At 52.5% G+C, this 24,868-nt stretch overlaps 3 protein-coding genes across 8 annotated transcripts in view; 1 reads left to right on the top strand and 2 right to left on the bottom strand.

Annotated features, from left to right (window-relative positions):
- The window catches only part of LOC102110294 (GON-4-like protein), a 29,151-nt gene extending 24,926 nt beyond the window's left edge, over positions 1-4,225 (top strand). For 2 of the 4 annotated variants that reach the window (XM_014260884.2, XM_088068594.1), the window contains exons 27-31: positions 299-412; positions 916-1,123; positions 1,996-2,752; positions 3,140-3,242; positions 3,773-4,225. In XM_014260884.2, coding sequence (XP_014116359.2) covers positions 299-412; positions 916-1,123; positions 1,996-2,752; positions 3,140-3,242; positions 3,773-3,922 — 1,332 coding nt within the window. In that variant the 3' untranslated portion in view covers positions 3,923-4,225. The remainder of the gene's footprint in view (positions 1-298; positions 413-915; positions 1,124-1,995; positions 2,753-3,139; positions 3,243-3,772) is intronic. The other 2 variants (XM_014260885.2, XM_014260886.2) reach the window with 2 other exon arrangements.
- Positions 4,226-4,562: 337 nt separating this feature from the next.
- On the bottom strand, positions 4,563-8,436 carry MSTO1 (misato mitochondrial distribution and morphology regulator 1). The gene is made up of 14 exons (XM_014260835.2): positions 8,362-8,436; positions 8,153-8,276; positions 8,020-8,074; positions 7,889-7,946; positions 7,767-7,815; positions 7,391-7,505; positions 7,181-7,298; positions 6,945-7,079; positions 6,693-6,845; positions 6,039-6,170; positions 5,763-5,947; positions 5,475-5,573; positions 5,280-5,398; positions 4,563-5,054 (listed from the first exon to the last, which is right to left on the bottom strand). Exons 1-14 carry the CDS (start codon positions 8,434-8,436, stop codon positions 4,816-4,818), a joined length of 1,656 nt encoding a protein of 551 aa, XP_014116310.2. The 3' UTR covers positions 4,563-4,815.
- Positions 8,437-8,542: 106 nt separating this feature from the next.
- Positions 8,543-23,435, bottom strand: DAP3 (death associated protein 3). Of its 3 annotated transcripts, none has more exons than XM_014260887.2 (14): positions 23,377-23,435; positions 22,406-22,482; positions 21,598-21,643; positions 17,398-17,514; positions 14,968-15,069; positions 14,007-14,115; positions 13,505-13,597; positions 12,495-12,625; positions 12,235-12,315; positions 11,707-11,865; positions 10,800-10,859; positions 9,633-9,722; positions 8,753-8,870; positions 8,543-8,654 (listed from the first exon to the last, which is right to left on the bottom strand). In XM_014260887.2, exons 3-14 carry the CDS (start codon positions 21,637-21,639, stop codon positions 8,569-8,571), a joined length of 1,188 nt encoding a protein of 395 aa, XP_014116362.2. In that variant the 5' UTR covers positions 21,640-21,643; positions 22,406-22,482; positions 23,377-23,435; the 3' UTR covers positions 8,543-8,568. The 3 variants fall into 3 exon arrangements, with proteins under 3 accessions (XP_014116362.2, XP_005532325.2, XP_014116363.2); XM_005532268.3 differs by having other exon boundaries at positions 22,406-22,452; positions 23,377-23,430; XM_014260888.2 differs by lacking the exon at positions 22,406-22,482 and having other exon boundaries at positions 23,377-23,419.
- Between the last annotated feature and the right edge of the window lie 1,433 nt (positions 23,436-24,868).

The raw sequence follows: 24,868 nt of genomic DNA, 5'->3' as shown, positions 1-24,868 counted from the left end.
GAGTGTCTGTCTGTCAGCTGGAACACTGTCTGTCTGTCAGCTGGAACACTGTCTGTCTGTCAGCTGGAACACTGTCTGTCAGCTGGAACACTGTCTGTCAGCTGGAACACTGTCTGTCTGTCAGCTGGAACACTGTCTGTCTGTCAGCTGGAACACTGTCTGTCTGTCAGCTGGAACACTGTCTGTCTGTCAGCTGGAACACTGTCTGTCAGCTGGAACACTGTCTGTCAGCTGGAACACTGTCTGTCTGTCAGCTGGAACACTGTCTGTCTGTCAGCTGCAGTCTGTCTGTTTCCAGGAGGTCGAGTGGGTGGATGGGATGAAGGAATGTTCATGTTCCTGCCATGAAGGGAGTAGCGATCTCAAGCTAAAGAAAAGCAAAAGGAGGAGCTGCAGCCATTGTGGCAGCAAGGTCAGTGGAGAGGCTCAGGGGGGAGAGGAGCCCTGCCAAGTCTCCCTGCTGTGATGACCCTGGGGCCTCGTGTCTCCCAAAAAATGGGGTGAGGAAGGGAATCGATCCGAAGGTGCCCAGTGGTGCCTCCCTGTCTGGAGCTCTGACTGCACCTGCCCGGCCTTCTCCCATCTCTCTCCTCCTCCTTTCTACTGCCCCTCCTTGCTCTGCTAAATGATGGAGTTTTTGATGTTCTTTTGGGTTAAGAAGAAGTTTTTTGAGTGGAAGATGCTGGCATGGCCACTATTTGAAAATAGTCATGATGCCTGATGATAATGATGATGATGATGATAATAATAATAATAATAATAATAATAATAATAATAATAATAATCTTTCTAAAGCAAACATAATGCCAAGTGAAGCCTTTGGCAGGGCCAGGAAAACCTGGGAAGCAAAGGCTGAGGTGAGGCTGGCATGGACAGACCATGTGTGTGTGATTGTGCCTGTGGCTTGGTTTGCAGGTTTGTGAAAACAAATTTTATAAAAACAAAGATTCTCAAGAGCTGCCTGCCAGCCTTGCTCAGCGAGAGCCAAGTCCCCAGCCAGAAGGGAAGGATCCTGGAATGTCAAAGGAGCCTGGAGAGGAAAGCCTGGAGAGCAGAGACGAGGGAGAGGGTGTCCAGAGCAGAACAAAACCTGTCTCTAGGAAAGTGGACTCTCTGGCTCCAGGTGGGTGAACCTTTGTCTTCTACAGACAGGTGTAGAATCCTCTCCACACAAATGAGCAGAGGTTCAGGGATTTCTCATGCACATTTATTGAGTATAATTAGAATTTCTAATTGTCATCTTTTCACTTTTTTTTCCTCTTGCTCCTCCACTCTGGATGCTCCAAACCTGTCGAGCATTCCCTTCAACAAAACCTTTCCTGCCTAGAGAATATTCTTCCCTTTTCACAAGGATTGCTCCATTTAAGCTTCTCTGGCCAGGATACTGCTCCAGTCCCCAGTCCATGGAACTGGTTCTTTTCCAGTTTCCATTTTAGCACGGCAGTTCAGAACCATCATCTCTCTAATATCCCTTTAAACAATTTCATTGGTGCTTCTGTTTCCTCCAGTCTGGTGCAGACGAGGAGAAACACAATTTTGGCAGGATGAACAACCCGAGGGAGATCTCTTCCTTCTCCCTGGAGCCAGGGCTCAGCTCATGCTGCTGTTGGGGACAACACACAGTTAAACACAGGAGTTTAAATGTGGTCTCATGTCTGGGTTTGTAACCAGGGTGCCAAGAGCAGCAGTGGCTCTTTCACTGGAGAGTTTTGCTCTGGGCAATGAACTTTTTAAATCTTCATTTCACAAAAATCACAAGTGATTTAAATCATCATTTCACACAGCACTTGGTTGCAGCAACCCACAGGAGTGAAGAAAATTTCCTGTAGATTGTCTTCTTTGAAGTACAGGTGGGAAAAGTTTAGGTGGAGTCCCAAAGCTGCTCTCAAACTGTTCTCACATGCAGCATTAAGCTCTGTAAATAAAAATATCTTTAAAAGTCAGAGAATTAAGCCTCCAGAAGTTTTTCCTTACAGCTTCTCTGACCTTGTTTAGGTTTCTTACCAGGATCTCACCTGGAAGGAAGAGTGGCCTCCAGCAGAGCTGAATCTTGTGAAAAACCTGCCCCAGAAGGTGCCAGTGCAGGTGTGGATGCTGCCAGGGATGGGGACTCTGCTGCTACTGGCCCCAGGTGGGCACAGCTACAAAAAGCTGCTCTAAAACTACCTCAAGAAACCAAAGACTGCCCTTGCACTGAGGGACTGAAGCAGCCTGGAGGGAATGCAGAGGCTTCCCTGGGGCTGAGCAGGGACCTGCTGCTCTCTGCTGCAGCAAAAGCGTCGCCGGGACCTCGACCCTCCTGTGCACGGAGCCCGTGTCAGACTGAGGGGCTCCATCCTGCTGCAGCACAGCAGCCCAGGGGCTCTGCTCTCACCTCAGGAGGTGGCAAAGACCTCGAGGGACCACCTTTGCCCCTGGAAGGAAGAGCTGAAGCAAAGCAGGGCTGGATCACAACGAGCAGCAAACCAGCAGCGAGCGAGAGCTGCGGCTCAGGGTCCTCCCCCAGTGGCTGCGGTTTGGAGACAGAGGACAGAGGCTGCACTGGAGATGCTCCCGAGGGCAGGCCAGGGTCAAATGCAAGCAGCTGCTTCCAGGTGCATCAGCATCCTGAGCAGCTGGAGCCCAGAGCAGGCACAGCCTCCCCGGGGCAGAGGGAGGAGGAGCAGCAGCAGCAGCGAGTGACAGAGGCCACCGTGTGTGCCAAGAACAGCAAAGTCAGCTCCACTGGCGAGAAGGTTGTGCTCTGGACCAGGTACTTCTGCCTGACCTCTCATCTTTCTGTGTTCACTGTTTGGCCTCAGCTCTTACTGGGCCCTTTCTTTTCATTTTGTATTCCCATTTTCTGCCCCCTCCCTTTGAGGATTCCTCAGTCCATCAGTTTGGCCCCTTGAGCAGCGCTGGCTGCTCCTGGCAGGGCTGTTACTGCAGCATTTCAGACTGGGAAATAATCTTTTTTTTTCCTTTAAAGAACTTAAAATTAGGCTAAAGGAGCTCTGCTTAGAGGTGGGTCCTGGGATTGGGGGTGGCAGGAGGGGTAAAGGAAGGAGCCTTGCTCAGGGATTGCTGAACTGGGAACAGGGTTGGGGTGCTCGAGTCTGTCACTGGTTTCAGGCTGCTTTCACAGGGGTTTGTTTTGCAGGGAGGCTGACAGAGTCATCCTCACCACCTGCCAGGAGAAGGGAGCTCACCTGGACACCTTCCACGCCATCTCCCAAAAACTGGGCAACAAGACAGCGAGTGAGGTGAGGGGCGGTGTGGGAGAGGGGCTGGGAAGGAAGGGGAGGTGGGGGGTGCTGTCATATCAGTCTCCCAAACTTCAATTTGATGAAAAATCAGCTCAGTTGTAAATAAAAAAATCAAACTCTGCTCTGTTTTAGTGGTGCTAAAAATCCCATGTGCCCTGGTCCTTCTGACCATTGATGCTTGAGCTGCACGTTTGGTTCTGGACTTGCTTCAGTGGCTGCTGCTCAGGTCTTCAGCCTCCTACTTCTGTACAAAGGATCTGCTTTTGTCCTTTCCCAAACTGCCAGATTTTACCTGGAGAACGTAACTGTTCTTCCAGAAAAAAGCAACAACCCAGTGCTCTTCCATTTCTCTTCCTTTATAACTGAATCTTGTGTGAAACACCACTGTGGTGCTGATTTTTGTTATAAAACACCCTGAAGTTTGTAATATGAAATTCCAGTTCCATGACACTTTTAGGTCACTTTTCACCCTGATTTCACCCTGGTTTTCAGGTCACTTTTCACCTTGGATTTCCCTCGTTCTGCAGGTGTCCCACAGGTTCAGGGAGCTGATGAGGCTGTTCCACACATCCTGTGATGGCAGCTCTGAAGATGAGGAGGATGCCACCAGCACCAGCAACACAGACCAGCTGTCAGATAAAGATCTTCTGCTTTCTGAGGAAGAACCTGATGACTGAGGTGATAAACTACTGACTGCACCAGAAGAGGGTTTTTTTTTTGTCAGTTTGCTGCTAGACAGGTGCTGTGGAAAAATGTTTGCACAGGTACTTGAGACAGCACCTTCTTTTTGTTTTGGGTTTTTTTTTTCTTTTTTTGTTCAATTTCCTGCTGCACTTCCAGCCTGTACCAAACCAAAGGCAGGAAGTAAGATGAGAATATTCTCTAGAACCTCCCTGGGGAGCTTCAACAGTGAAACAGAAGTTCAGAACTTGTTCAACAAGTTCAACAGAACTTGTGGACACTGATCTGGGCTTGGGGTGAAGGTTGGGCCCGGCAGCCTCTGACCAGAACCTGTAAATATTGTACCCTAAAAATGTCAGTTTTTGTGTGGAACAATCTGTTGCCTTTTTCCTGACCTGGAAATGAAACTCAAGATAATTTTAGTAAGAAGGTAATATAAAAGGGGACCTTTATTTGAAGGCCTTCAGGAGCAGTTATGGAAAGATGTCCACAAAAGCCCACCCCACCAAGGGTGAGTACATTTTATAGGTTTTAGGAAACTAGCATAGTTGATAAAAAGCACCAATTAGGAGGACAAATGGTGATGTAATTCCTCCCCAGGTCAAGCCCCTTCTCTGGAGTTTCTATGTGAGATAGTTACAATCTGAATTCTTTATTTATTGTGTAAGCTTATTTCAGTGGGCAGAGCAAATCCACTTTGCACAGCTGAAAAAACCCAACCAGAATACATAAAATCAGCCCCCAAAAAAGCAGCTTTCCTCCTTTGCAACACAGCTGTGAGAACCTGGAGAACTCAGGCCAGAAGTAAGAAGATTTTTGGTGAAATGAGAAGCAGCTGCGCCATCTCCAAAACCATTCCCTTTATTTTGGGAGTGATCTTAAAGCTGGGTTAGTCTGAGTCTGCTTCATCCTCAGATCCATCTGCTCCAAACCCCATCTCATAGCACTGGGCCAGGGTTTTTAGCTCCTCCAGGGCCTCCTGGAAGTCGTCCTGTTCCAGCCCAGCCGTGCTGGAGCTGCTCCAGCGCCGCGCGCTCGGCGCCTGCAGCTCCCGGCACAGCCCCGAGAGCAGCGAGTGCAGGCCAGGGCAGCTCTGCAGGGCTGCCAGCACAGGAACGCTCTCAACACCTGCAGGGTGAGACACAGCAGGGCTTAAATACTCACCAACCTCTCATCCCCTGCTCTGTGCTGCTCCACAAGCAGCTGCCTTGAACTCGCCGCTCCACGCTCACAACTCGTGCCCTCAAACACTCCACACTGGCTTGGTTTGTTATTTATGTAGTAGTTTTTATAAATAATTTTGTCATTGTTAGGCCCTGATTTCTCTGTTGCAGTTTAAGGGGTGTTTATTACCTGCTGAGGAATAGCCCTGAGCTTTGTCCAGGAGGAAACCTCGTCTGGTCAGGAGAGGAGAGAAGAACTGGGGGAAGGGAGGCCGGGTGTCACAGGGCTGCTGGAGCACGTGGGCTGTGCTGTGAGATGAATGAAGTTACCAGAGCTCCCTCAACTGTTCCCAGTTCTAAACCAGCACCCCCAGCCTGTACCCACCTGAAAGCTCCTGGGAACTGGGTGTGGAGGAACTGCTGCAGCACCTCCTCGGGGCTCTCACACCGGTGCAGGGGGGACCGGGGCTGGCCTGGGCAGCTGCTGCAAAGGAAATTCAGCGTTTTCCAGCCTGAAACCATCACTGCCTCAGCTGCTTTTTAGCTTTTTTGCTCTGAAATTAGCAGCACTCAGTCACTAGACTGCTCCTCCCTTCAGCTGTGTCTCGGAATGGAGCGTGGATGGCTCCAGTGAGGAATCCCTGCAGGAAGTGCAGTTCAAATGCTGATTTACCTGGTGGGTTTCTCTTGGCAAATTCCTCGTAGCACAACAGACTGAGCAAAACAGCAGCTGACCTTTTGCTCCCTCCACGAGGACAGAAGCTTCCAGGGCAAATCCTGCTGGTGGGCACTTAAAATTTCGGGGAGCGAGGAGCCAGGTAAGGCAGGGAAGGGAAGAGCTGCCCACGCAGCCACAACCTGGAGTTGGGTGACAGAGCAGGGTCTGGAACACGCTCCTGGCACTGGGGGTGTGCAGAACAGCTGCAGCACAGCTGGAAGTTGTCCTCACCTTCCTCCCAGAGAAGGTGAGGGAGTCAGCAAAGTGCATCATGGAGCCCTGGGAGGACCAGAGGCGGTAGGGAGCCGTGAGGGTGTCGAGTGCCGCTGCCAAAATCGCGCTGCTGTGGTAGTTCAGGGATGCCTGGGGAGGAGACAAACGCAGGAATTACAGGACAGGTCACAGTCACCGCTTCCTTAACCCAGTTTTGTAAACTGTGTCTTTAAAAGAGGTGTTTAAGAGTTATGTCAGGGCTGGGATAAGCAGCCAGTGTCTAACTGTAGTTTGCTAACAAATGCTTTGGTGCCAGTTTCCTTATCTTTCCTTGGCTCCTTGGGGCTCCAGTGAGGCTGGAATTACTCCAAGCATGGAGAATAACGTAGTGAAGCCTTTTCTTCAGTGCCAACACTGCAGGCAGCACCCCACCAGCAAGCACAGCACCCAAGGAAATGTGTTAATATTTTCAAAAGAAGGAAGAAAACTACAGAAATTAGGAGCTGGCAGCTAAGTCCCAGTGAAAAAGCAGGAAAAGGTCTCTGCTGAGCAGAACAGGACCATGGAAAACCAGCAAATCACAGAGCTGCAGAAAACACTGAGAGGGGTAAAGCTGCACAAGCTCAAAGCTCGTGGATCAGGCACGGTGGGAGATCCCAGTCCAGGACTTGCCTCGTATTTTATGTAAGGAAACGCCACAGGAGGTTCTGGCTTGATTCCCAAACTCCCACTGAGCGACAGCGGGCAGAAGAGAGAGCTGTGACGAGAGAGGTGGGCAATGCCCAGGGCTGTGTTCATCAGTCTATAAAAACTGTTCTGAGGGTCCTGTGGGGAAAAAAACCCATTGGAATATTAAGGAGAGGACAGGAACCTTTCAAAGCCAGGCTGGACACCTGGTGTTGGTTCTGCCCATGGTTTACTCACAGCCACAGCACTCAGGACTGGAGTCAGGCCCCAGGTCAGGATCCCTTTCCGTGAATACTCATCGTGGAGCAGCTCTGTCACCTTGGCACCGACTCCAGAGAATCCATTGTGAAGGTCACACAGGACCTGAAACCCCTGTGGGAAACAATGGGGACAATGCAGGAAACAGCTCAGATTCTGCTTCATCTCGAGCAGAAAGGTTCTTGAAAGCAAAGGGAGTTGGGTATGGTGTGAACCTGGAGGTAATCACACTCCTCAACATAGAAATGCAGCCGATCTTCCAGCTCCTCAACACAGGCAGGGTCCTGCAGGAGACTCTCACCTTGCCCAAAGGCTTCAAGACAGTCACAATCCCTAAGGAAAAAGGGGGTTAAGAGGGGTTATTTTACCCCTTTTATTCATCCTTGAAGTCAAAACTCAGCTGCTGTTCTGGGTTCTGGCCGTACCCATCGTGCAGGTACTGCCGGATCACGTAGACACTTTTGGGGTGCAGGTGCACGTTGAGGTAATCGGACCAGAGCCGCACGGAGGGAGCGTCCTGGGCCCCCGCAGGAGCTGCGCCTGCAGAGGGGAGAGCAAAGGTCCTTTCAGCTCTGAGCATCCCTGTGAGTGCAGAAATCACTTCTTGAACTTCTCCACGTTTTTTAGCCCAGTTGCTGCTCTGACCCAGCTCTCTATAAGCCAGTCTTATGTCATAGTTTTCCTTCTCCTTGTTCACTAGCAAGAAGCACAGAATTCCCACAGCAGGGGCCAGGGAATTCCGCCTTTCTGGATCTCTGATCCCAGCGAATGAACCGATCCCGCAGCGGCCCGCGCACAAACCTGTCCTCGCAGCACCGGGATTCCCCTTCCCGTCGCCGGCAGCGTCTCCCTACGGGAACAATCCCGGTTACGGGGCCGTGTCCCCGTTCCCCCGGGCAGGGAGCGGTGCGGGCCGCGCTCACCCTGCGGCTCCCGGTGTCCCCCGGCGCGCAGTCCCGGTAATCGGCCACGGGCCCGTCCCTGCGACACAAAGCGGCGGCAGCTGCGGTGTCCCTGTCCCGTTCTGTCCCGTCCCGTCCCGCCCCGCACTCACCAGGTCAGCGGCGGCTCCGTGCCCGCCCCGTCGGGTCTGAGCGAGCCCACGCCGCCTGCAAACAGAGCCCGCTCGGTCACGGCGGGGCCGCTCGGTGGCGGCGGGGCCGGCCGACCCCCCCGGCCCGCGGTACCTTTCAGCTCCAGCGCCACCAGACGCGGTGCGGGGGTCTCGGGGCCGCCCGGGCCCCGCCCGAAGCGGAGCAGCGCGGCCGCGCGGAGCTCGGCGGGCTCGGCCGGGCTGCGGAGCGCCGCGGCCTGCGGGGAACGGGGACAGCGGGACATCACAGCGAGCCCCGGGCCCGGCCCGACCTCCCCCTCCCATCCCGCGGCCCCCCCGAACCTGCAGCCCCCACCAGTGCGCCCCCACGCAGCCCGAATAGTGACCGAGCTGCAGCGTGACCGCCTCCCCCGGCATCGCCGCAGGAACCGGGAGCGCGTCACGGCGGGACCGCCCCGGACGGGCGGGGACGCGAGCGGGGGCGGGCACCGACACCGACACCGACACGGACACCGACACGGAGAACGAGGGAACCGAGCCTTTATTGCGCTATAAGGGCCCCGCCAGCCGGTCCAGCTGCCGAGGGTTGAAGCCGCTCAGGAACTGCAGCTCCGCCTTCCCGTCCTCCGTGTGCGCTGCGAGGGAGAGAGACAGAGATTGAGGGGTTGGGGGAGAGAGGGAAGGGGAGGAGGAGAGCACGGCCCCGGGGTTTGCCCCCTCCCCGGGCACTGACCTTTCTCGTGCTGCAGCCACTTGCGCTCCAGGTAGTAGCCGTAGCAGCTCTCGAACTCCCTCGGGCTGTAGTTGGGGACCGAGATGGGCACAAAGGGGTCCAAGGCGTCAAACCCCTCCTGGGAAGGGAGGCAAGTCGGGGTCAGTGGCGGGGCTGGGTGGGGACACGGCCCAGACGCCTTGGGAGCTCAATCAGAGCTCTGTCGTGGAGTCATGGAATATCCTGAGCTGGAAGGGACCCACAAGGATCATCCAGTCCAGCTCCTGGCCATGGAGACACCCCAACAATCCCAGCCTGTGCCTGGGAGTGGTGTCCAAATGCTCCTCGAGCTCTGGCAGACCTGGGGCTGTCACCATTCCCTGTTCAGTGCCCCAGCATCCTCTGAGAAAAGAGCCTTTACCTGATACCCAGCCCAACCCTGCCCTGCCCCAGCGCCCGGCGTTCCCCTGGGTCCTGGCCTGGTCACAGGGAGCAGAAGCCAGAGCTGCAGATCCCCGAGGTCTCCTTTCCGTCTCCTCTCCTCCAGCTGGACAGACCAAATGCCCTCAGATGCTCCTCATCCTCCAGACCCTTCACCACCCTCGTGTCTCTCCTTTGGACGCTCTCCAGCAGCTTCAGACCTTTATTGTGATGCCCAAACTGCTCCCAGGACTGGAGGTGAGGCTGCCCCAGCCCAGAGCAGGGACAGTCCCCTGCCTGTGCCTGGCACACCCCAGGACAGTTGGATCCCCTGGCTGTCAGGGCACTGCTGACCCAAAGGTGTGTGTGACCCACAGAGACCCTCAACAGCATCCCTTCAACAGAACCAGCTCACCAAACAAGATTTTTGTTTGTTTCCTGATGTGAAGAGGATAAAAAAACCCAAGAGGCCGTGACTCACCTTTCCCAACAACTCCTGGGGAGTGTAGGCTGAGCTGGGTTTGAAGAGTGAGCCAGTCTGGCTGAGGGTGGTCACGATGGCACCTCCACTCTGGAAGGCAGATCAGAAATAAAAAATCCTGTTAGCTGCAAACCCAGTTTAGGATCAACCTCTGAAGCATCTTCTTCTTGGAGGATGGAGCTGCTGGAGCAAGTCCAGAGGAGGCCACAAAGGTTCCAGGATGGAGCCCCTCTGCTCTGAACCAGGCTGGGAGAGCTGGGGGTGCTCACCTGGAGAAGAGAAGGCTCCAGGGAGAGCTCAGAGCCCCTGGCAGGGCCTAAAGGGGCTCCAGGAGAGCTGGAGAGGGACTGGGGACGAGGCATGGAGTGACAGGACAAGGGGAGATGGTTTCACAGTAACAGGGCAGGGCTGGATGGGATATTGGGAAGGAATTCCTGGCTGTGTGCCTGGGGAGGGCTGGCACAGGTGCCCAGAGCAGCTGGGGCTGCCCCTGAATCCCTGGAAGTGTCCAAGGCCAGGCTGGATGGGGCTGGGAGCTCCTGGGACAGTGCAAGGTGTCCCTGCTCATTGCAGGGGTGGGACTGAGTGGGCTTTAGGATCCCATTCTGGGATCTGGATTCCTCAAAAATTCTACAAGATTAACTTTTTATAACGCTCCTGACCACACTAATCCTGACTGCTCCAAGTCCATGTGAGCACAGGGAAAATACATAGCTCATGTTCCCATTAAAACTTTCCTTACCTATAATTTGGGTTTTCTATGCAGACAAGTGAAATACTTGAAAAAGGACTTTCTTATATACCTTTAAATCTGAAGCCTACTCGTTCTAGCTCTGAGCATCCAGGGGACTGAAAAAGCAGCAGGAGGAGTTGATCTCCTACAGCAAATTGTTCAGAAACCAGCTCTCATTAGTTAAATCACAACCCAAACTGTCCCAAGGACTATCAAACACCTCCAGCTCAGGGTCCTGCACCAGAGGAAGCTGTGGGGGGAATCAGGAGCCAGGAAAAGCTGCCAGAGATTCGAGCTCTTCTCCTTCTCCTCAGGTGGTGCCACAGACACTGATGCTGTGCCTGTGCTCTCCTTCAGCAGTGCTGGGCTCGTAGCTTTGGGCTGGTGGCAGCTTTAAGTGCTGGGAGTGACACAAAGGCAGAGCTGGAACTCACCCAGTCATTCCTCAGCATCTTCCGCAGGTTGTGCACGAGCGTCAGCTCCTCTGGAGAAACCTGGTGGAGATTGTCTGCATCACTTTTTTATTGCCAGCAGCTCCTATCTGAGACACCAATTCCCCTCCTTCCAATTAGGCTGCCAGGGTCGTTTGTATCCTTCAGGCATTTTTTTTACCTTGCTTTCCTTTAGCCCTGCAGCATCGAGCCTGAGTCATGCTGCACTGAGCAACACCCAGGCCCTGCCTCTCCAACAACACCCACCTGCACTTCTGTCTCAGGGAGACAGTAAAAATTGAGTAAAAATTGTCTAAAGCACGATATGAACCTTTCCAGCCCCTCCAAAGCCTGAACATTTTCAGGGTTTGCCACAGAACTAAAACTGAACCGAACACCCTCCCTGTTCCCCCTTGCAGCAAGAATCAGGGCAGAGCTCTGGGGAATGATGAGGGGAGGAATGATGCCTTAGGATTTTAGCTTTTATATTTTTTATCTATTTGTAATGCTGCAATTCTTTGTAATAATTCTAAACTCCATATACAGTGAGCTGCTGCTTTCCCATTTTGGGCAGACAGAACAATTCCTCTGCAGGCCTGGGAATCAAGGACACCTCACTGCCTCAGGAAATGGGAACAAAAGGGAGTTGGGGCAGCAAATTTGGGGTAAATGACTTCATTACCTGAAGCTGTAATTGGAAAATTAACCCCCAATATGCAAATGGACCAAACTTATAAAAATTTGAAAAGCCATGCATGACCCATCATCCATTTTAGGGCAGACCTAAAAATACCTGAAGGCCCTTCAATAAATATAACTGCTTTTTTTTTTTTTTTTTTTTTAAATTAAGGGAATGAATTCCCTTAATTTTGTCTGATTTTAGGTAGCCCCAAGAAGGCATCATCCTCACAGGGCTCTTGTCCTCCTTCCTCAGCGTGGTCCGTCCCCAGAGCGCGTTGACGCCGTCCACGGCCACGAGGAGCCGGAAGGAGCCGCGGTGACTCTGCTGCTTGATCTCCCTCAGCACCACCCCCACGGCATCAGTGGCACTCCTGACACGAGCCAGACCCTGTGGGGAGCACAGGACACAGAGCTCAGCCTGCATTTCTTGCTAGGGGGTGATGCTGGTGACTTTTGGGCTGCCCTTCTTCAGGGGAAGACAGGCAACAACCTCTTTGTTTCCTTTCCAAGGAGCAGTTTGAGCATCAAAACGTGGGAATTTCAAGTTTTAACTTTGTCTTCTGTCCAAATTCTCTGTACAGTTTTCTTTACAGACCCACCACATCCTCCAACAACAGCTTTTGTTGGTAGGGAGACACCTTCTATTTCCCAGGACTGACATCTCTAAGCTCTTGAGGAGCAATCTGTTCCACAAACACAGCCATGGGATCCTCTGGCACCAGGTGAGACCACACCAGCAGCAGTGGCTGCTCCTTACCTGCTCCACCACTTCCCCCAAAGGTCTGCCCTCCTCTGTGCTTTCTTGTTTGCCCCACATGTATTTTTTTTGTGTTTTTATCTGTGGGAAGAAAACTATGATTAAACTGGGGGTGAAAGGAGGCAAAGCAAGGCTGGATTGCAGAATCTGGGAGAAGTATCCACCACCAGCGGCCATCCCCACAGAGGGGATGTAAAGTGCTTTTCCTACAGCACCTGAGGTCCAGCACAGGGCAGTGGGTGGGGTTTGCAGCCACAAACCTCTTGCAGGAAACGTTCATTGGAGGTTTTGAAGTTCTTGAGCCAGACAGAAGCCTGCAGAGGCTGATCCAGGCGATCTTTCTTGTAGGAAGACTGCAAAAGCTCCTTGCAGTTCTTCACCCAGAGATGAGCTGTGAACAAAATAGAACAGTTGTTTTGAATTTTATTTTATTTTTTTTTAGTCAAAATAATGGTATGGGGTGGGGGTGGTGTTTGTGTTGATTGTGCTTTTTCTGCAACTCTGGTAAGGAAAGTCAGAGAATCGTGGAATGGTTTGGGCTGGGTTAAAGATCATCCAGCCCCTGCCATGGGCAGGGACACTTTCCATGATCCCACGTTGCTCCAAGCCCTGTCCAACCTGGCCTTGAACACATCCAGGGATGGAGCAGCCCCAGCTGCTCTGGGCACCTGTGCCAGGCCTGCCCACCCTCCCAGGGAGGAATTTCTTCTCTACATGCCATCTTATCCTGCCCTCTGGCAGTGGGAGGCCATTCCCCCACGTCCTGTCCCTTCACTCCCTTGTAAATAGTCCCTCTCCATTTTTCTTGTAGCCCCATTAGGTCCTGGAAGGCCACAATTAGGTAAACCCAGAGCCTTTTCTTCTCCAGGCTGAACAATCCCAATTCTCCCAGTCTTTCCTCACAGCAGAGCTGCTCCCCCTGATCACTCTGATCATCTTGGTGCCTCCTCTGGATTCATTTCAACAGGCCCATGTCCTTCCTGTGCTGGGACACCAGAGGTGGATGCAGCTCCATCCTGACTGGAGAACTCTTCCCTCAGGATCAGAGGAGGGCACACAGACCCCAAACAATGGAGAAAACCAGACTGACCCAAAGCACGTGTGAGCAGGTGAAAATAAATAGTTATCCTCTACTTTATTTGGGGGCTTTGTGTTTTATGAGCCTTCTCCACTAAGGGAAAACAAGGATAGATTGTGGTGGGCTATCCCCCAGCTCCTGAAGCAGCTGCTTTTGGTGTCTGGTGTGGTAACAGAGCCCTGGTTTTCTCACCATCCGGGATGTGCAGCACCAGCCAGCCCTGCCTCGAGCAGTAGTGAAGCACATGGCACAGGGTCATGGTCTTCCCTGTTCCCCTCTCACCATCTCCAACAAGGACTGTCAAGGAAAGTCTCTGAAAAAACACTTCAGCTTGTATTTGACTGTGATTCTTCCAGAAAGGACATACAGGGAGCTCAGAGCTCATCAAAACCTGCAGAGTTCCTTCTCCTTGTGCCCCACCCCAAGGAGCAGAGCTGAGGAGCCCCATGTCCTGACCCTGTTTGTAGGTCTGTGTCATCAGCTGGAATAAAGGAATAAAGGAATAAGGGAATAAGGGAATAAAGGAATAAGGGAAAAAAGGTATCTGAGCTTCCTGAAGTGCCCCGAGTCCCTGCACTGACCACAGACCACGTGGCACCACCTCCTGGAGACTGCACCAGCTCAGGGACACAAAAACCCTCTCACTGCACAAACTGCTTGTTTCTCTTCATCCCACCCCCAAATTAAAGGATACAGATCACATATCTGACAGCAGGGTGGGCGAAGTTGGAGCTCCTCAGGTAAGTGAGGAGCTCGAGCGCCGGCTTCCGCACCATCACACGCGCCTCGTTGAAGGTCCGGATCTGAGAAAGGAGCAGATGGCACCAAGATGCCACGAGCTGACCCAGCACAGCTGCCCCCAGCCCAGCTCCATCCCTGCCTGGAGGCTCCCAACACCCCCAGCTCTGCCCAGCAGCACCCCAGGGTTGGTGAAGCGCTGCTTCCCCTCAGTGAAAAGACCTTCTTGTCCTTCCTGTGCCCAGAAAGCGTTTTCTGGGTCAGCTGCTCCACCCTGTTCCCACAGACTGGGGTGTGGCTGAGCGGGCTGTCCATGAATCCAGCTCAGTGACCTGGATATGCACAGGTAAGGAATGTGTTCCTGACTCAGGCAGGCAGCTGCTCACAGAGCAGAGCCCAGCACAGTTCCACCACACAAATCAGGAGACAAGGTTGTTTTGTTGCAGATATAAACTGATTTTTCATGAGACAGCCTGTTTCACACAGAAATATAGCCATGGAAAATATTTCTGTAATTCATTAAGTGCTTGGATGTTAGAGATGGAAAACACTGGAATGAAGATTGCCTGAGCTGGAGCCCTCAGACTTTTCTGCTGCTGCTCTGAGTTTCAACATCTCTTAGATGTTGAAAACAACAGTGAGGGCCAGGAATAACTGCACTCTTGCTCCCCCTCATTCCAACAGGAAAACATCACAGTCACCAATGGATCTGGTTCTTCCCACACAGTCATGGAATGGTTTGGGTTGCATGGGACCTTAAAGATCATCACATCCCACCCTCTGCCATGGCAGGGACACCTTCCACTATCCCAGGCTGCTCCAACCCCATCCAGCCTGGCCCTGGACACTTCCAGGGATCCAGGGGCAGCCCCAGCTGCTCTGGGCACCCTGAGTGCATTCCCCCCAAGCTGGAATACCTGCTGCTGGAAGCGGTGGGGCAGCCCGTGGGGGAACACAGCCTTCACCTCCTCCAGGGGGATGTTGTACAGACGAGCCTCGTGCTGCTCCGTGTGCTTGGCCTGGAAGGGAAAATGGGAATTGTCACTCTGGTGATGCCTCTTTCCTGGAAGCCTGGGAGGGTGGGATGGAGGCAGTGCTCAGTCACAGACAATACTCTCTCACTGTGAGGCAGAGCAAGACAGAGCAGGAATTGTGGGGTCAGGACAGTGCTGGCAGCTGCTTTGGAAGAGGCTAAAGAGAGGAGATCCCACCTGGCACTAAATAATGAAGGGATTCCCTGAGTTTGTGTATGAACCGTGGTGTTTTGGGGGCACCAGTGGCCCTGTGCTCCATGAATTCACCTTTCACAGTCCCCCCAAACCTTAACAGAGGTGTGACACCCTTCTGAGTTACCTGCTGGTGTCACATTCACTTTCTTTTGTGACACAATGTTGTTTTCTGCCTTGGGCTGCTCCCTCCCAGGAGTAATTCCCATGGTCCCATTTGGTTACTGGGGTTGGAGGCTTAAAACCTCAAAAAATCTCTTTTCTGGGGCAATAATTTCCAATCCTTTGTGTTGACCTCAGTGATCAGGGCTATTCCTCCACTGGACTTGAATCCTGCTGCATTTATTTCTACAGGTCTCACCATAATGACAGCAAGAAGCTGTTGTCACTGGGATCTGAGAATTTAATGCCTACTTTTTCCCCTCATTATTCTCTTTTCCTGCCATGCAATACCTGCAAAGCACTTACTTATTTCTTCTTGCCCAAGTTGTCCATTTTTGTGTCTTGTCTAATTAGGACAGTAAATAGAGATTACTCTGCAGCCCTTCCTGTGTGACTTTGAGCAGTTTTGTGCTAATCTTTGAAGCTTAGATCTCATCCTGCTCTGCATTTTACCATGGATTTAAAGTAAAAACATCCTCCTCTTTATTCTGGATATATATAAAAACTGGCATGCACAACAACAAATATAATAATTTCCTTCTTTTCTTTACTTTATGTGTGAGCATTTTTATGTGCAGGTGTGACTTCTGCTTGTTTGGCCAGGAATATTTGGCTTTTCCCAGTTCTTGATGGACTCTTCATGGACCCCTGCTGCTGTTGCATATCCATGAATTTTCTGGCTCCAGGGTGTCCTGGACTCTGTGGTCCACCTTGACACAGCTGCAGGATTTTGAGGAACTCCTGATTCAAGGAATGATTTCTAATTTGGTAACTTCAGCAAAGGCCTGAGCTGCTGGAGCTGCTAAATTTGGGTTCACTGGTCAGGAAATCTTTGTAAAAGGGGGAAATGTTAAATCCTGGCTGTTCAAAAGGTGTCCTGCAGAAAGGAGGCGTCACCTGAGGAGAACTATGAAGTGACACTTCAGGATTATTTCAAACTGTGCATTCCCTGGAATTCTGCACATGCTGCACACAGACCAACAGCACCTGTGGTTTCCCACGGCTCAAACACAAGAGCAGGACTCCAGAGCCCATTTTCATTCTCAGCTGCACCCCTGGCTTGCTGCACGATTTTGGGCAAATTCCTCCACTCTCCTACATCACGTGGGTCAGTGCTTTTATCCTCAGGGAGCTTTGCTAACAGAAAGGTACACAAACTCCGATGAAAAATTTTGTGTTTAGTGGCTTTCTTAGCCCCATTTAAATGGGATTATCTGGTGCAGGAGCTGGGGAGCAGCAGGATTTGCTGCTGGAGTGACCCAGCCAGCCCAGGGACGGCTGAAGGCGGCCGAAGCCGTGCCAAAGCTCAGGCACAAGTCAGAATGCCAGAGCCAGTTGCTTGGCAACAAAAAGGCAGGAACAGGACAGTGGGGACAATGTGGCCATCTGGCCTGTGCTGTGCAATCCATGGAGACACCGGGTCACGTGCAGCAGATCATCTCCCGCTGCCGTTTCCATAGAGACCCCGGAGGAATCGGCACCCAGAGACTCCAATTACACAGGCAGCAGAAAAGCCACCTCAAAGGCTCCTTCCATTCATTTATTCCCCTTCATTTTGTGCTTGAGACAGAGAGTGAGGCTGGAATTGTGATGCTGCAGAGCCATGCTGAGGTCATCTGGGGTGTGGTTTTCATCCCCTTCACAGCCAGCTCAGGGAGGCTCTTCCAGGGAAGAATAACCCTGGAGTTGAAATGAATGGTGTCTGATGACAGGCTGAGCCACATCCCAGCGTCTCCAACACTCTCATCAGTGCAGCTCTGGAGAAGGGATCAATGCCTGCTCCCAGGAGCTCTCAGGCAGAACAGCCCCACCCTGAGCAGGTGCCCTGTACAGCCAGGGTTGGATCCCTGGGTTAGGTCTGAGCACCCCCTTTCCCTGGCTCCCAGGATGGCCCTGGTGGCACCCAGGACACCCCTCCCTGGTGACCAGGACACAGGGACAGCACTGACAGCCACTCACCGGGTCGCTCTCGCTGGTGTGGAAAACTGCTCGGGGCCTCTCTGCCGGGACATCCTGGCTGGACACCGAGCTCAGCCCATCCCTGGCTGCCGTGTGGAGGGCACAGCCACGGTCCAGCTGAGGGGAGAACAAGGCAAAGACACAACAAAGCTCTCAGCAGCCAAGGATTGCTGGTGAAAAACAAGCCAGGGAGTCTGTTCTGAGCGCTCGTGGCACGTGTAACCCAGAGCTGAACTCTGATTGCAATTAGAATGAAAACTCATCATTAGCATGGAAATTCATCACATAAACCCACATGCTGCAGAACCAGATTTCACATTTAGATACCTGCACGGAAACCATTCCCACCTGAAGCCACCTCAGTGAGCCAAGCCCTGCACCTTCAGTTTTACCCCACAAAATTCCTTAAGATCCCACATCCAGCCATTAAGGCCTCACTGCTGGGAAGTGCCCATCGTGTTTCTGCCTACACTGAGGAGTGGCAGCACCCTGAAAATTCAGGCTGTCTAGCAATCCATAATCACCTCAATTACCCAGGGATTAGTGCAGCTCTGCCCACTGTTTGGTATTTATAATTACACTCCCTGCACTGATTTCCCTGACTGTGTCCCTGCATCCAGACTCTGGCATTAGGATACAGAGTGGCTGAGAAACCAAAACAGCCAGCTAAGCTGATTAATTCATTTTTCCCCAGACAGACTGCTGAAGCCTGCCTGCAAAGCCCAGCCAAAACAGGCAAGAAAGTGAGCAGTGGCAGGACAAGCATTTTATTATGTCGTGGTGAAAGAAAACACAAACATTTGTCAATGATTTAGGAAGTGCATCCTCCAGACAGGCTCTGGGACAAGCTGAGAGCCCCTCACAGCACTGACAGGGCCAGTTGCAGCTGAACAGAGCCAGCAGTTTCCTATTTTGTCTGGGTGAGAGCAGCAGAATGCAAAGCTCAGAGCCAGGGACAGCTGTCTCAGCTCCCCATGGCATGACACAGCTCTGCTGCCACCCCAGTGGGGCCACTGCAAAGCCACAAGGGCTCCAGTGAAAGTGGGATCACCCAGATTCCAGATGTCTGGAATGCACTTGGACACTTGCCTTCCTGTGAGGGAAGGAATGAAACCAGTCTGGACCCTCTGGAACAAACAGCTGCAGTGCAAATAAGGAGATCACCCAACACATCTTGTTCCCACAATGCCTTTTTCCTCCTCAAACTCAAATGATCCTTTAGGATGGCTTATTTGGCTCTGTTTACTTTAAAATCCACGGAGATGACAATTTATAGCCGTGAGCAAGACACAAAGATGCCAATTTAATACATGAATAAATACAGAAGGCGACTCTTGTCACCTGATCACCTAAAAAATGTCAGCCTAAGTCACTTCCAGCCTGGAATCAGAGTCCCTCTCATTTCCCTTGACCAGGGTGATCAGAGAAGCTGTGACTGCCCCTGGATCCCTGATCCAAGGCCAGCTTGGATGGGGTTTGGAGCAGCCTAAGGAAGGTGTCCCTGCCATGGATGTGGTGTGAGGTCCCTCCCAAACCATTCCATGATTCTCTGATCCCACATTCCCTCCTCCTCAAGCCCCAGGTGAGTGTGAGGGCAGAGCTTTGCTGGGAGAGCTCCCTGCTCATCCTTTCCCAGGGCTATCACACAAATCCTTATCCCTGACCAGCAGAGCTGAATGAAAACGAAGCAAGGATGAACTTCTTCTCTGTGTTCAGATTTTAGGGATGTCCAGATACAGCCTCGAGCTGAATGATGCTTCATCAAATCAATATCAGCAATCTCATGTTTTAAAAAGCCCAAACCGAGCTCAGCAGGACCTGGAATCTCCATGGGACACAAGCCAGCTCCTCATGAGTTCTCTGAAGGGAGTGGAAGTCAGAATGAAAGTGTGAAGAGACTTTGTCCTGAAGTCAAATCCTCTGGTCTTGCAGCCAAACACATTAAATTTCTATTTTTTTCCGTCAACACAGCACATCCCATCTGTAAGTGACCCTGCAATGACATTATTTTACAATTCCACTTGCAGCCTGAGCACGACAGCTCTTTCCAAAACCCCTCCTGGTGCTCTGGAGCTTTGTGTGTGTGGAAGCAGCTCCCAAGCACCTTGGGAAAGGGAATTGCTGCTCTCTGAGGTGCCACAAAGCCAGCACAGGCAGTGAGTGACTGCTCACAGCTGTCCCGAGTTCCAGAGATACAGATTTCACATTTCAGCACTCACTGTTTCCATTTACAGCATCCACGGCCCGGAAAATCCACATTTTAAACCACCACAGATGGCTCAGGACGTTCCTGCTGAAGCTTTGATGTCCTGAGTTCAGATCAGTGAGGTGCCCCTGGATCCCTCCTCCTCCTCCTCCTGAACAAAAGCTCAGCCTGGATCCCTCGGCTTTGGAATACCAGGAACATCCATCGGGCTCTCCCATCCTCGGTGCATTTGGGGATAAGTTTCCATCTGCCCAGGGCCAGGAGTGGCATTCCTGGGATCCCTGAAATGGCAGCGAACCACCACGTGGTGCCCGAGATGGATCGGGAGTCCCGAGCCATGAGGTGGAGCTGTTCCCGCATGTTCCATGGATCCCGGGCTGTTCCCGCATGTTCCATGGATCCCGGGCTGTTCCCGCATGTTCCATGGATCCCGGGCTGTTCCCGCATGTTCCATGGATCCCGGGCTGTTCCTGCATGTTCCATGGATCCCGGGCTGTTCCTGCATGTTCCATGGATCCCGGGCTGTTCCCGTGTGTTCCATGGATCCCGGGCTGTTCCTGCATGTTCCATGGATCCCGGGCTGTTCCTGCATGTTCCATGGATCCCGGGCTGTTCCCGTGTGTTCCATGGATCCCGGGCTGATCCCGTGTGTTCCATGGATCCCGGGCTGTTCCCGTGTGTTCCATGGATCCCGGGCTGTTCCCGTGTGTTCCATGGATCCCGGGCTGATCCCGTGTGTTCCATGGATCCCGGGCTGTTCCCGTGTGTTCCATGGATCCCGGGCTGATCCCGGGCTGTTCCATGGATCCCGGGCTGTCCCCGGGCTGTTCCATGGATCCCAGGCTGTTCCCGTGTGTTCCATGGATCCCGGGCTGATCCTGGGCTGTTCCATGGATCCCAGGCTGATCCCGGGCTGTTCCATGGATCCCGGGCTGTCCCCGGGCTGTTCCATGGATCCCGGGCTGTTCCATGGATCCCGGGCTGTCCCCAGGCTGTTCCATGGATCCCGGGCTGATCCTGGGCTGTTCCATGGATCCCGGGCTGTCCCCGGGCTGTTCCATGGATCCCGGGCTGATCCCGGGCTGTTCCATGGATCCCGGGCTGATCCCGGGCTGTTCCCACACATTCCACGGACCCCGGGCTCGGGAACGCGGGGCTGGTTCCGCAGAGGCTGCCCGGGAAGGGAAGCCGTGCCCAGGCAGAGCTGCGGGAGGAGGCAGCTGCAGCCGCCCCCATCGCTCCCCACATCGCTGTGCTCCAGGGGAAAAGGCTGGAAAAGGCAGCAGCAAACAACGCAGCCGGAATTCTTTTCCATCAGGAAGCAATTCCAGAGCCATGGAGCGCTGCTGCTGCTGCTGTTTAGGGTTTAAGGAGTCTCTCTGGATAACACAGCGAGTAGAGCTGCTATGGCTACACCCGGCCAAAGCACTGAGACACTTTTTGGCTCAGGAAATGAAAATAAATAAAAGGCTCTTGCCCCAGAGGGGGCTCAGGCACTGCCCAGGCTCTCCAGGGAATGGGAACAGCCCCAAGGAGCCTTTGGAGCTCCCAGCAAATCCAGGTGGGATTCTTGGGGTGTCCAGGCAGCGCCAGGAGCTGACTCCACCATCCCTGGGGGTCCCTTCCAGCTCAGGAATGATTCCATCGTTTCTGGAAAAATTCTTCCCACAGGATTAGTGCAAGGCTGGTGAATTCTTCCTGTGGACATTCCAACCGTGCAGAGCAAGTGGAATAATCCCTGTTTCCTGAGGAACATGTGAGTGGAAGCTGGAGGAGCTCAGCATCCTGGTTCCTTCTCCCCAGACTCCTCAGGGAAATGTGGAAATGCTGCACCAGCTCTTTCCTCAGCCCACAGTGGGAGTTTACACCCCCAATTTAGAGGTTTTAGCTGACAAATGTAAGAAGAATCTCACTTTTTACCGCTGTAAATTGTCATTCCAGGCCATGGGAAAATTGAAATATTGGAAATAGCACCAGGCTCTTACAGGACTCACCTTCAGAGAGCGACAGACGAGTCCTTTCAGACTTCTCAGCATTTTCCTGCAGGAACAGAAATGGATATTTCAGTTGGTTTTGTTGGTGATTATCTTATGCTGGCAGAGAACTGTTTGTGTTGAAAGACACAGAAATAATTCAGACCAAGTGTCAGATGCTCTGCAGTAACACAAACTTGTGATCAGCACCACTTGCCTAAGAAAAACTATTAATAAAATAACAGAATAAAAACCATGCCATCAAAAAAAAAAAAGAGAAATAGTTTAAAATTAAAAATTAGTCAATTAAAATAAAGTATAAATAAAACTAATAGAAACTATTCCTTTAATTATGTGGAATTTATTCAGAGACATGAAGAGAAAAAAAAAAAACCTTTACTTTGTAAATGAAGGTATTTCATTCTCCTAGGGAGGAGAACAGTCTTTTGTTGGGATTGTCTGGGAAAGGAATTTTGAGTGCAGCTGTTAAGAGATGTCAGAGCTGCAGCAGTGATTATTGTGGAGGAATTGGAATAATGCAGAGACTGAAGGTGCCTCTGTGTCTCCAGCTTCATCCTCATCGTTTACCAGCATATTTCCAACTGACAGCAGGAGGAAAAACCCAAAACAAAACATTTGAGCAGTTGTGATGCAGAAATAAAGAGTGAAAATGTCACATCTGCCACCTCTGCAAGGCCTTTTCCACAGAGCCTCCCGAGGAGAAAATCCTGACAGTGCCTAACAAGGCTGCTTTGAGAATCCCTGGGTGCAATAAGCTGCATTCCAAGGGAATATTAATTACCTTAATTCCTCAGGGAATATTAATTACCTTAATTCCTCAGGAGGAGCTGCTGCCTCGCTGGGAGTGGTGGTTACCTGCAGCAGAGCAAGACAAAGCTGCTTCACCTGCACACAACAACATTTCCACCTGTTACTGCAGGGAGGGGAAACAACCCCGCAGGGAACGCTGTGAAAACGGTTTTCATTCCTTCAACTAAAATAAACACGGGGAAAAACAACCCCCCACTCCTGCTATTTCAGGAATGAGTGAAGATCTCATCCTGCAGAGGAATTTTTAGGGATTTTACACGCCTTGCTGGTACGTGCAGCACAGCGAGGAGAAATCCTGCTCCACGTGGGAACCGCTGGCTTCACATCGCTTCTAGCTGCTAAAAAAGCAGGGATGGGAAAGCTTCTTCCACAAGAAGGAAATTAAGGAGTCACAAAGACTGAATTCTGATAATACTTTTAAACTTCGTGTTCGTTTTTTTAAAAAAATCCCGTTTATTTATTTTTTTTTAAACTTGCTGTTGACTTCTTTTTAAAACCCGCGGTTAATTTTGGGCACCCCGAGGGTTCTGACAGAATCCCTGAATGACCGAGGCGGCTGCTCTGAGCTCTGTCCCTGGGAAAGGAGCTGGAAACCGCAGCCGCTCCCCTGAGCGCACCGGGCCGGGCTCACAACAGCCCCGGTGCACCGGGAGCAACACCGGATTTCTGTGCTTTTACCACCAAAAATCAGGCAGACAACCCCAAAGGTGCATTTACAGCCATCCATCAGCGACCAGAACGCCTCGGCTCTCCAGATTAAATAAAAACAACGCCCGGTCGCTGCGGACCGAGAGCGGCGCGGCCCTCCCGGTGCCTCCCACGTGCTGCCGCGGGCTCCGTTCCCCACTCCCGGTCACACGCAGAGCCGGAGCAGCGCGGCCGCTTGGGCGGGGGAAGCGGGAGGGCGCGGTCGGCGCTCCCGAGGGCCCCGCGGTGTGTCCGAGGTGCCCGCAGTGCCCCCGCACTCACCGGGGCCCACCGGGGCCGGTCCCGCCGCCGGCGCCGCCGCAGCCCCGCGATGACGCGGCCGCTACGGGAGGCGCGGAGGGACATAAAGGGCGTGGCCACGATGGGCGCGAACGCGTGGGCGTGGTCAAAGGGGGCGTGGCCTCCCCTACCTGAGGGTTCTGTAAGAGCGGCGTTAATTTGTTTAATTAATTTTATCCCGGCCGGCCCCTCCGCGCCGCGTTTGGTGGGTGCAGCGCGAAAGCTGCTCGAGGTTCGTCGCCAGGTTTTCAGAAGAGGATGGATGAAATCAGAATGTCGGGCGGGGAGGAATCGCTGTGGGTCACATCTGGTGCAGGCAGGGCCATCCCAGAGCACAGGGCACGGGATTGAGGCCAGGTGGGTCTGGGATATCCCCAGCGAGGAGGATCCACAGCCTCTCTGGGCTCTGCTCAGGGCTGGGCACTGCCCAGGGCACAAGTTCTGCCTCCTGTGCAGGGCAGATCCTGGGCTCAGCCCCTGCCCGTGGCTCTGGTGCCACTGCTGGGCCTGGAGCAGAGCCTGGCCCTGCTCTGCCCCTCCTGCACCCAGGGACAGCCAGGGATGGACAGGGACAGCCAGGGATGGACAGGGACAGAGAGGGACAGCCAGGGATATCCAGGGACAGAGAGGGACAGCCAGGGACATCCAGGGACACCCAGGGACAACCAGGGACAGGCAGAACCGAGGCCCCTCTCAGCTGGGGCTCCTCTCCAGGCTGAGCAGCCCCAGCTCCCTCAGCCTTTCCTGGGCAGGGACCCTCCGGGAGCTCCTGTCCCTGCTGTGCTGAGGATCCAGAGCTGGACACAGCACTCCAGAGGTGCCTCCAGGGCTGGGCAGAGGGGCAGCATCACTCCCTGACCTGCTGGGAATGCTCATCTTGATGCCCCCAGTATTTTGTTGGCCTTCTTGGCTTCCAGGTCACGGCGCTGGCTCAGGCACAGCCTGTTTTTCATTTCTGAGGAGTCATCTGGATCCTCAGTATTGAATTTTGCGTGCGTAGTGCAAAAGCAATTTGCTGTTCATGGTTTCATTGCCAGGTTTTCAGGTATTGACAGCTTAAATCTCTACTTCTGCAAAAACTTCACATTTCTTTCTGCTATGGGTGTTTTAGTCACAGCGATTTTTGTTCATTTGGGTTTATATATACACATTGCTGTAATACAATTTTAAAATTAATTTTTCCTATTCCTGGCAGACAATGTTTTAAAACCCTATTTAACCACAATTACAAATGGCTATAGTAATTCCCATCAGATATTGTGAGCATCACTCCATCATTCCCAAAATACAAAGGGTATGAAACAATTGGAGGAAGTCTAGTGGGGACAACAACGTAGCTAAAAGGCCTGGGAGGGTTGGGAATATTCACCCTGGAGAAGAGAAGGATCTGGGGAGACCTCAGCACCTTCCAGATCTAAAGGGGCTACATGGAAATGGAAAGGGACTCTTGGTCAGACACCACAGTGATAGGATA

The sequence above is a fragment of the Pseudopodoces humilis genome, chromosome 31, assembly GCF_049639895.1.
Source record: "Pseudopodoces humilis isolate 2021_Gansu_Grassland_sample_001 chromosome 31, ASM4963989v1, whole genome shotgun sequence".
Classification (NCBI taxonomy): domain Eukaryota; kingdom Metazoa; phylum Chordata; class Aves; order Passeriformes; family Paridae; genus Pseudopodoces; species Pseudopodoces humilis.
Note: the sequence above shows the minus strand (reverse complement) of the source record. Positions and strands in the feature narration are given on the sequence as shown.

Excerpts from the sequence above, each read along its gene's own strand:
- MSTO1 (XM_014260835.2), bottom strand. The coding sequence starts at position 8,436 with ATGCCGGGGGAGGCGGTCACGCTGCAGCTCGGTCACTATTCGGGCTGC. Across the intron at positions 7,816-7,888 it reads GGGACACCGGGAGCCGCAGG|GGAGACGCTGCCGGCGACGG; the intron begins GTGAGCGCGGCC and ends TTGTTCCCGTAG. Across the intron at positions 5,574-5,762 it reads TGCCAAGAGAAACCCACCAG|CAGCTGCCCAGGCCAGCCCC; the intron begins GTAAATCAGCAT and ends TTTCCTTTGCAG.
- DAP3 (XM_014260887.2), bottom strand. The coding sequence starts at position 21,639 with ATGCTGAGAAGTCTGAAAGGACTCGTCTGTCGCTCTCTGAAG. Across the intron at positions 11,866-12,234 it reads TGGGGGAAGTGGTGGAGCAG|GGTCTGGCTCGTGTCAGGAG; the intron begins GTAAGGAGCAGC and ends TGCTCCCCACAG. Across the intron at positions 10,860-11,706 it reads GGAAGGAGGACAAGAGCCCT|GTTTCTCCAGAGGAGCTGAC; the intron begins GTGAGGATGATG and ends AATCTCCACCAG.